This window comes from Habropoda laboriosa, unplaced genomic scaffold (genome assembly GCF_001263275.1).
Source record: "Habropoda laboriosa isolate 0110345459 unplaced genomic scaffold, ASM126327v1 scaffold1199, whole genome shotgun sequence".
NCBI lineage: Eukaryota > Metazoa > Arthropoda > Insecta > Hymenoptera > Apidae > Habropoda > Habropoda laboriosa.
Genome location: NW_017101262.1, coordinates 206 through 11,514, shown reverse-complemented (window position 1 = coordinate 11,514; position 11,309 = coordinate 206). Strand labels below are relative to the sequence as shown.

The following is an 11,309-nucleotide window of genomic DNA, read 5'->3' as shown; positions in this document are numbered from 1 at the left end:
GAGGGGGCTCCAACGGTTTTTCGGAGCAACGCGGGATGCGACGCGGAGAGGACACTCTGGAAATAGCTGTCGAGCGAGACGGACACCGAAGCACTTAGCAGTTGCTTATCACTATACTTGAATACAGTTTTGGTTAATACCCTATCCTGTGTTAAATTTACTTAAGTTGTGCTGACACACGCAACATTCTAATTAACGTGACTCTGTGTATTACACACGAACGTCCACTTTAAATATCACTTATTCATATTTCATGTAAAACTAAAAAGGACTCTAAGCGGTACAATCAGTGTTTTCGAAACCGTATTAGGGTAAACGTTGCACCTAACTGGAACGTCTGTGGAAAATTGGTTGGAAGTTATTACTCTAGAGCATTTAGTTGCATGGTACGTATTACTTCGAATTTTCTTCGCCTTCGTTCACGGTAGAAATAGTTAGAAAAGCTCCATTCATGTCATAAAACAAATAACGATAGATTTACGTTTATATTTCAACGTTTTGTGGTTCGGTTTCCTTAGTTTAATTGTTAGCAAACGAATGTAAATTATTTCTCGCTGTACTAATAGTGAATGTTACGTTTCTAAATAACATAAGGCAAATATGATTTATTTACTACTGTCTCTGTTGAAATTGTACAACGCAGCCATAAATTCTAATGGGGTGCGCCGAACAGACTTTTTTCACTGACAAGTGAAGATTGGCACCCCGAAAATTCCAAAAAATTTGAAACTTTGAAGAAATGTAGTTTCAGTGACGCTAATAACGAAACTATTCTTTCCTAGGGGTGAAAACACCCCCTCAAAAAAATTGCGAGTTTTCGTATTATCGTGACATTTACGAAACCGTACGAGATATGGTAAAAAAGTTCAATTCAAAGTTGTGTAGCTTTTGATATTCTACATCGTACTTGTTAGGGATTGGGTTTATGACATGGACGCCTGTTTACGCTATTTTTGAATGCGCCACTTTTTTTCTTCGCGTTAATTAATTTTTCTTTCAAATTGGCCACGAAGCCCAGGAAGCGTTTTATGACTGCAGAAAAATAAATTTTCTGCGGGCCATATACCTTCCCGGTGCCCAGTCGTGAACATTCAATAGACATTGACATGTCATAAAACCTTTCGCGTCTCCCTGACCGCCCAAAGTCCCGTTACGCGCGGGCTACCCTTGGGCCTCACTCCCCCGCCATCGCGACATACCACCATCCTGCCAACTTGGAAATTCCAGGGTGGACGGCATGCTCGCGGGCCAGGGAGGAGGGAAAATAGACAAGTAGCACGTAACGAACACACGCCACATAAAATTGTCACTCTTCAACATAAAGCCTTTGCCTTATAACATATTAAAGTACGTGCAAACTCTAAGTCACCACGACTTCACACCAAGAACCACCGACAATCCTGCGCCACCACTCTCGAGCATACCGCTTGTTCGAAGCGCACGACGCAACAGTAATAGTAAGGAATTTTCGAAAAACAATATTTTTTTGAAAATTTACTCCCAGCACGCTTTTTCCTAAAATTTTTTACCACCACAATGTAGGATATCAAAGCAACACAATTCGCTATTTCGCACTACTTCATAATACGATCCGCATAATTTCTTTGACAGGGTGTTTTCACCCCTAAGACCGTTTCATTACTGAAATAAAGAAATCCCTTTCATAATTACCGTCACTACATTGCTGCAAAGTTTCAAATTTTTTTGAATTTTCGAATTGCCGAATTTCCCTTGTCAACTCTATATGCATGATAAATTGCAAGATTTTGGATACTCTGAAACCCACCTTTTAAATTCTTAAAAATTTTTGACCATCCTATGTACATGATTTCTTTCTACTATGCCCTTAATGCTTATAATAAATTCAAATTCGATTTCATTCAATAATAATTATTACGTTTTTATAAATTTCGAATGCGTTTAAATTACGAAGTAATCTAATCTTCTCTAAATAAAATATATAACTTCTTTTCGACATTTCAGTTCACTTATTTGAAGTGAAGTTAAATATTTACATATGTATATTGGAAATGTCTGTTTAATTGAAAAGGTCAAGATATGTAAAGTAAAGACTTTGACAGCCATTTGTCACGTAGATGTGACTTCGCTTTGCCAGAGATTATTGACGAGCATTATGCAAATTAATTACTATCTGCAGAAAGTGAAAGAGATATCGGCGTTGAGAGTATATCGTCAAAGTGTTAATTTTGATTTTTTCTAAGTTATATCACGGCTTTAATGCAATTGTGAGTGATCTGAAAAAATTGCTGTACTTATTGATATCCATGTATTTTCGTAATGCGGTATCTTTAAAGGTTTATTTCTTTTTTTTTTCATAGAATAGTTTATAAATATATTTAACGTGAATAACAGTTATTATACAGTAGGTGAAATAAAATTAAACACGATATATACAGTTGGTCACAGAAGTATTTGAACCTCCTTTAAAACAGAATAACTTTCTTAAAATTGGACTAAACGACTTGAGTATTTTTGAGAAGTTAAAAGAATTAGTATACTAGCTGACGTGTACGAAATATTTTGAAAAAAATAGTGAAGGTCGCTTTTACAACTTTTTTATCTGACAATACTTTATCTTCGATACGTGTCGCTTGTTTTTCCATCGACCGATTTCCATGAAATTTTCAGCGTATACATATGAGCCCATAATTATGAAAGTGGTGTAAGTCAAAATTAAAAAAAAATTAGTTTATCAGTTATTTCAATGGCCGTTGAAAACGGAAACGACAAACTTATTAGAAAAATAACGTTTAGAAAAATAAACTTAATAATTGTAATAGTCATCAAATTACAGTCTATGACTGCAGATTATGTTTCTTTTTTCTGAATCCCGGCATAGAATGAACAGTGTACTTGTTAGAATGAAAACTGCAGTTATTTTCAAGAAGTAAACACTTTTATGAACCGCAAATATGAAAAAACGAATACATTATGTATTATCTAAACTAATGACACCTTCTATGATGAACAAAAAGCTATTGCACGATTATTCTAAGTAATTCTAATTATAAATTGATAAAGAAGAAGAAAGAGAATAGAGGGAGGAAAAGTTATTGTGTATTGACAAAACGTGCTAAATAAGCTGAAGTAAATAAAGAAAAAAGATTAGAAAACAAAAGAAAAGTATTTGGGTCATTCAAAAGTTTGCTTAAAAATTTAGATAAGTTTCAGTTTCGCAACCGTTAAACGTTCTCTTTAAACAGGAAAAGTGACTAGCTTTTTTCAGATGCATAGGAAAATGTGTAGAAATTTTCTTCACGTCTTGTCTTTCCAATCAAATTTCAGGGGAGGAGAGTCGATCTTCCACTTCGCTGCTGACTACACTTCCGAAAACAATGGCGAATTTTGGCTACGTTGAAATTCTGTACATCATAGTACTGCTGCTTATCGTTATCTACAGCTACCAACAATATAACACAGATTTTTGGAAAAGTCGTGGTGTGGTGGGGCCACAACCTTTGCCATTCTTTGGAAACGCTAAGGACATGATGTTCGGAAAAATATCCCAGGCCGACTATATCAGAAAAGTTTACAACGAATTTCCAAACGAGAAAATGGTTGGACTGTTCTTAAGAGAACCATTTCTACTCCTACGTGATCCAGAAGTAATCAAAGAAATTCTTATCGAGGAATTTTCCAAATTTGCGGATCGAGGTTTCGGCATTCACGAAAAAGTATGAAATATTGCAATTCTTGATATACATATTTTTTGGGGGCTAAATTTCGTTTCCAGGCACTATTTGCTTTTTAACTTTTTTTTTGCATCTTCCGATAATACTCGATGAATAGAGACGAAATATAAGTTTTTAGTCTAGAAATCCATTTATTCAAAAGTTATGCTTCTTTAACGTTTGGTACTGTTACCCTATTGTATGGCTTATTTTGTCTCTATTCATCGAGTATACTATCAGAAAATGTAAAAAATGTTAAAAACAAAATGGTGCCCAGAAACGAAGTTTAACCTTGTTATAAAAAGGGTGTGTGCACGGCTTGTTCGGTGGCACACGGTGTAAACTATACGCTAGTGGACCATCTCCTTCGGCTACCTTCGTTAACCATACGTTGGCACGTCCGAGCCCCTCCTATCTACACCCACGTCTACCGCGAATCGGGAAACACGCGCCTTTATATCAGGACCAAAACCCAAACGACGTCGCAAGGCTGGTGATACCGGTCGAAATCCGCGAGCACCTGACAGCCTGCCGACGACTGTTCGGAACGCGAGCCGTAAATCCCTATAATAAAAGGGTGACAGCGGTGGAACAAGCCGTGCACACACCCTTTTTATAACACCATCGACAGAGATACACTTCCTAAAACGAGAAATTACGGTAAATTCATATAGGTACTATTCTAACACTGTCTTGAAATTTGATGAATGTATTTCAATATCTGCTACAAAATATAATAGAAGCAAATACTTTCCTACAAATAAATACCGGTGATATTGATAAAAATGATCATAAAAAAAATGTTCTCGTTCTGGTATTCTTCCTTCGAAACCATTCAAATTGTGCTATAAACATTTATAATATCATTAAATCTAACATCAAAGGAGATATTTAGATGTTCGCTTTATGCTGGGACACCCTGTATATTTACGTATTACAATTTTTTTAAATACGGTATATTATCATCTTCTTTTGTGAAAATTTACATAAAATATTCATATGATATTCTTTTTACTTTGTACATGAAACTATGACATAAGAGTTACAAACACTGCCGTTTATAAGTATTAGGACATCCATTATGTTGGTACAAAAAGTATTATATGATTTAAATTACATTTCTTCGCCCAACATTGTACGATTTGTGAGAAAAATAGAAGAGGACAAAGTTTCATTATTTTTTATACACAATGCGATGGCTTGAATAGATTTTTTAAATTTGCAATGGTTTTCACGTAATAACGGTACCATAAATTTCTTTTTCATCGATAGCTACAATTTTGATAGCTAATAATTGTAATTTTGCATATTACCTATATGAAAGCGGTTGCCACGATAAACTCACTTACAAGCTCAATTTCGTGACAATTTTTGGTGTGACATAATCAACGACACACAATTAGGATGTTATTTTTATGACGTCAAGTTTTTAGAAATGTTATCGTATAGTACTCGTACTACGAAGTTGCAGACTGAATAATTTTTTCACGATCTCAATAATTTTGTAACGACTGTTTAGGTTTGCTTCATATTCAATAATGAGACAAAATAAATTAATAAATGCACAGGAGTGTATAATACAATAGGAGACTTCCAAAGTTAGCACATTACGATGCTCATCACTTTATTAGAAAAAATGAATCAGTAATTAACATGAATTAACCGTGTTATAAGAGGGACGCCTGTGTTTCTATTGTTCGAACAAGCAGAAAATAATTTCGATTATTCTGTGAAATATTTACAGACGGATCCGATGTCGGCGCATCTCGTAAACCTGGAGCCAGAAAGATGGCGACCGCTAAGAACGAAATATATACCGTCGTTCACAGCCACAAAGATAAAGGACATGTTTCCCCTTCTTCTCGAGTGTTGCAAATCCTTTGAAAAATATTTCGAAGCAGAGGTTGCGAAAGGGAAACCGATAAGATGCGACGATCTCTGCGCAAAATTTACGATCAACATAATAAGCACTTATGCGTTCGGAATCGACACAAGTACAACAGAAAATGCCGAAATTTGTCGCAAGGGCAGGGAAATTTTCAAAGTGAATTTGGTAAATGCTCTCCGTTTTAAAATCAAATTGTACGCGCCAACCTTGTACGCTTTGATCGGTTACGTTATACCAGAGAAGAACTTAGCTCCATACTTCACGAAATTCATCACGGAAGTTATAAAGTATCGGGAAAAACATAATATCAAGAGAATTGATTTTATCAATACCCTTATGGAAATCAAGAAACATCCGGAAAATCTGCCAACTGTCGGTAAGTTTGCAGCAAGCGTTTACAATAAAATTTGAATATAGAAAGATATCTTTTTAACCCCTTGCCGTACAATAACGAGTCAGATTTTGGTTAAGATCAGATAAAAACAGTTACATCGGTAACAAAAATTCATTTTAATTCCAATTTTCGATTTAATTTGTAAAACTGAAGATTTAATTAATCTATAATACATCAGTGTTTCCTACTTAATGTAGCATTAAAATAGTAAATAGCGGATACTTAGATGCATAATTAGGAAAAGAAATCATACGTCAAGGGGTTAATATTAGGTAGGAAGAAATTCTGGGAGGATGGAATCATGAAACTGCCTCAAAGATGGCGAAAGATAGTGGAACAAAATGGCATATGAGGTTAAATAAATTTATATACTATATATACTACCGGCTAAAAGTTTAGGATCACTGTGCATTGCAAGTAACACGAAAATTTACAGAAAATAGTTAGAAAGTTTAAGAATTTTTTAACGAATTTCTCATCGTTCAAATCAATCGAAATGAGGTAAATTTCTATTGTTCTCGACAACATCGATTCCAAACCCATAAAGAATTAGTAACAGATTCAATATTGGTGTAAATCGGCAGGTGATCCCAAACTTTTGACCGATACTGTATCAGAACATTGTCTTTGAATTTAAAAATATCTAAACATTGTCTACGAACTTTTCTTTCAACCCAATATTTCGAAAGAGTGAATAAACAATTTGATATATGTAACACGATTTCTCATGCAAAAACAAATTGAAAAGAAATACTTATTTCAGACTTCGTTATCGAATTTGAAAAATGCGTATCTGAATATCCAATAACGATACATAGGGGAAAAATTATTAATTGTATTCTAGTAACAACATTATTGCAGCCATAAAATGTAATATTATTGTAAGAAGCAGGCATAATGGAAAAATCGCGAACACGGTCAATCGAACCTTCTCGGTTTATTCAGCGCCCAATAGGACGTGGGAACGAGCATGAGTGTCGTGCGGGTATGTGAGCGTTGGCTCCGAAAATGTTCTGACGTACCGCGGCCGGGCAGGCAAAAAACGCTAACCCAACACACCGAATTTTAAAAAAACGCGGGAACGTTCGGACGACGCGACGATAAAAACACGTGCCCGCGGCGTGCGCGGGCAGAGTAGAAGTAACCACAATACGATACGATCAGATATGATAAGGCTTGCGTGGGCGCCACGGTCTCGTCGATTAACGAATAGATACTCTTAAAATTCTATTCCTACATTATGTCACATCAAAACTACGGAAGCTACATATTTTTTTTATAATTAAATAATTTTTAAATTAACGATTAAAAAATGTCTTCCTACTAACAAGTTTCAGAAGCCGGATTTTTGCATTACTTTGAACAGTTTTCCTAAACAACTCTGCTATGTGTATATCAATCAAATATTTAAATCTTAATACTTTAATTATTTTAATTACGTACGTCACTTTTATTAAAATTTTTATCAATTATATACATCGATATTGTCCCATAGTACCTGTAATTTTAATAGAAAATAACAAGAAACATAGTTTTCTCTTGAGATACACAATTCTATAATTTAACTCTTAGAGGTAAATGCGACTTTAAATTAGTAAATAAATAATAATAATTCTATAATTTAATGGTATCTTTCAGAATTAACTGATACCTTCATTGCTGCACAAGCAACTGGAATGTTTGCAGCTGGTTTTGAAACTTCTTCGACCACAATGTCACACGCCCTTTACGAATTGGCACTGAATCCTAAGATTCAAAATAAATTGCGTGAAGAGATTAGGGAGTACCATGCCAAAAACAATGGAATCTGGACAAGTGAGGATATAGGGGAAATGGAATATTTAGAAAAAGTTTTTAAAGGTATTTATGTATAATAATTACTAATTGTGATAATTATTCCTTGACATTCTTTGTTGAAGGGGGTACAGCAACCTGAAGTGTCTAAAAATAGATCAATTTTGGGAATTTTTTTCATAGGTAACTGCTAAATGAAAAGTTTCAATTTTTTTCTGATGATATAAATGTAACTTTCAGCTTCTTTCTCCAATTTTTAGAAAGTGAAAATGTTACAAAATGGAGGTGTTTGTCGGTTCTTTCGTCTGCGTATCACCAAGGATATCATATTTTTGCATTTCTCATTTGTGAACCATTGTTAACTACATTTTTTCCACTAAATTTGGATGATCACTGTTACGAACCCACTGCCTTTCCCCCACACATTGTTATCAGATACTATTATAATGTTATTATTAACATTATTGTAATTACATATTATTGTTAACATTATTATTAGATATTATTATTATCATTACCAAACACCTTTATAATTATAAACCAAAACGCCAAGCAACCGCACAGGTAGGAAGGGGGCGAAGTCGGGAAAAACCCATGAAGCGACGCTCGACTCCAGGCCCTTTTCCTGACCATTGATTGGTCGGAAGCAAGGTGCCAAAACTAGTATAAAACCAACGTACCTGCACAAGGTCGACAGATAGTGTAAACCAGGCTTCGACTTCATTTTTAATTACCAAATTTCTTTTTTATGATACCTAATGTCTCCAAAGTCTTTTACAGTATAGGGCGGATTTACGCCAGGTGACTGTACACCAAATTCAAGCAAAAATCTACACAGGCGCTGCCTGTTCAAAAAAAAAAAGAAAAAAAAAAAGGTCGACAGATAGTCTAAGACAATACACCTAGAACAACACCCGTTCGAACTAAACATTAAATAAAGCGACATCAAACACATTTCTGGAATTTTACGCCTTTAACCAACCCGGAACGAGGGCGATCTCAACCGTTACGGCCCGTTCCGTAACATTGGCATTTCGAAAAAATCGTACTTTATATTGTAGGTAATACATTTTTATTTATAAATCAAGAAGAATGTTTTATTTCAGACGTTCTAATCCTCGTCGGCGATGACGGCAAGCAATCCATGTTCTAGCAAAAGAGGTTTCGCAATAACTCCTCCATTTTGTAATATTTGTACCTTTTAAAAATTGGAGAGAAAATCTAAAAGTTACGTTTATATCGTCTAAAAAAATTGAAACTTTTCATTTAGCAGTTACCTACGAAAAAAATTCCCAAACTTTTACCTAACTTTAGAAGCCTCAGGATGGTGTACCCCCCTAAATATCATTTACCCTTTCATTGCTGTTGGCGCTTTTTTGCACATACTGTACAGTTCGCGCATTTTGGTGTACTTCCAGCCTAAGTTAATCTTTAATTTTATCTTTTAAGTATTTTTGCCTTAATTTAAACGAAACAAATTTTAAAACGATACAGCCAAAACAAAAACTTTTGCGGCTGCGGTTGAATATCTACCGTCTGCCACGTGCGTTACGTACTTATTAAAATCTACCGTAGCGAAAAGGTTAATCTCGCAATCAGTAAAGAATAAAATATTAGTAGACTGCGGATTTTTATGCATTTATAGAAAATTTAAAGGTGTAAAATTGCACAGAATGCACGTAATATGAAAAAATATACAAATTACATTATAATACCTGATAGGTGAAATAATTTTCTACCCAAATTCTACTTTCTTACTATATTCTCAAAAATATAAATTTCTATAAAAATCCGCAGTCTAATTATGAGTATAGTTGACGAAAGTCAGTGAAACTGAACGCCTTGTTTTTGTAGAAACGTTGAGAATGTATCCACCGACAGTAATTCTACAGAGGAGAGCTAATTGCAACTACACTTTCAAAGGCACGAAGATTACAATACCAAAAAATACACCAGTATGGATTCCATTGTTCGCACTTCAACGTGATAGCAACGTCTTTCCAAATCCTGATACTTTTGATCCTGAACGATTTAACGAAGATGTAAATCGTAACTCGATATATTATATACCTTTCGGTGCTGGACCAAGGAAATGCATTGGTATGTTAAAGTACAGTAAGATAAATGAGTAATATATAAATAATTATTGTACATATCCTACACATAAATATTAATTTTTAGAAATATTCATTACTTACTTTCTTTCCTGCTTCGAATTTGATGAAAAATTACCTATGTATAATACTTCAGATTGTGTAATACTGCAGATTTCAATCGTGCTATGTTGTTTTCAGGTATACGTATGGGGAGCTATGAAACGAAACTTGGCATAATCCAAATCCTTTGCAATCACAGAGTCGACGTTTGTGAGAAGACTCTTATTCCGTATCAAACTGATCCAAATGCTATGCTACTGACACCACTGGGAGGAATATACTTGAAGATAACAAAATTGGAAACTTAATATACATTCGTTGAATGTGAGGTGGGTGAGGAACGCCGTTGCACTGTTTTCACCTCAATTTATTAAAATATAAGTGTTACGGTCGGCGTACAATTTGTCCGAAAAGTACAATCGTTTTATTCGTTAATTGTCCCGGCGGCAGCGGTTCGGCGGGTACGTCTCGATGGTTGGTAAAGGAAAAACTGAACTGAGGTGTAGGTGTACTGGGTTTTTATATTGTTAGGACAGGGAGACAGGAGTAGCGATAGATAAAGATAGAAGTGGAGAAAGTGGTGGAAACGGAAAATTCGTTCGTCCTCGTGCGAACCTGGATGCCACATGTGCGCTTCTTAGGCTACTCGAGGACGAAGGCAAGTCTTAACTCGGTGAGAGACAAAAAAACGGAAACTAAAATCTGAAGGAGTTGGAAAAGAAAAAGTTCGCGTGGAAGAATAGAACAAGGTTCGGTAAGGGTTTGTTGGCAACGACGTACCCGCTACAAATGCAAATTTTATTATTAATGTAAATATTGTACGTAAAAAATAGCGTAGTAATACCAGCGTAAATTTACTTTTCCACATTTATGTAATACAACTATGTGAAACTTTATTGTAGTTGATAAAGTTGCTGGTCCAAAGAACACAAAGCAAATTGAAATTTTTTTTCCTACATGTGTAAAATACGTTTGTTAATGATCCTTTTAAAATTCGGAAAACTGACGAAATTAGAAGTTCATGAATTGAAACAGTAAGTATATACAAGGAGTGAAAGCTTGTCAACAGCGACTTCAAACATAATTGCTTCGAAAGCACATTTTTCATATTATTTCATATTATTTCTTTCGAACAAATAAATCGATCTATATTGTTACGTACTGTCCGACAAACCTAAAGTGAAGCCTCTGACGTCACAGCCTAGCAAAATGGAGGCAAAATAGGCGGTTCAGGTAATTCCCACTACTCTTGGGTCTTACACTGCAGACCCTTGAGGGGAAGTTGTGTTGTAGGTAAATGGTTTAGACAAATGAATTTAAGTCAGCTGTCGATAATGTAACATGCTGATAAAAGAACGGAAAACTAAAAATTATTTGGTAGCCTT

At 35.0% G+C, this 11,309-nt stretch overlaps 1 protein-coding gene across 1 annotated transcript; it reads left to right on the top strand.

The window, feature by feature from the left end:
* Positions 1 to 279: 279 nt before the first annotated feature.
* On the top strand, positions 280 to 10,311 carry LOC108578094 (cytochrome P450 6B1-like). Its single transcript, XM_017941349.1, has 6 exons — positions 280 to 386; positions 3,307 to 3,695; positions 5,437 to 5,956; positions 7,613 to 7,834; positions 9,623 to 9,868; positions 10,063 to 10,311. The coding sequence occupies exons 2-6, from the start codon at positions 3,357 to 3,359 to the stop codon at positions 10,230 to 10,232; spliced, it is 1,497 nt and encodes a 498-aa protein (XP_017796838.1). The 5' UTR covers positions 280 to 386; positions 3,307 to 3,356; the 3' UTR covers positions 10,233 to 10,311.
* The last annotated feature ends 998 nt before the right edge of the window (positions 10,312 to 11,309 follow it).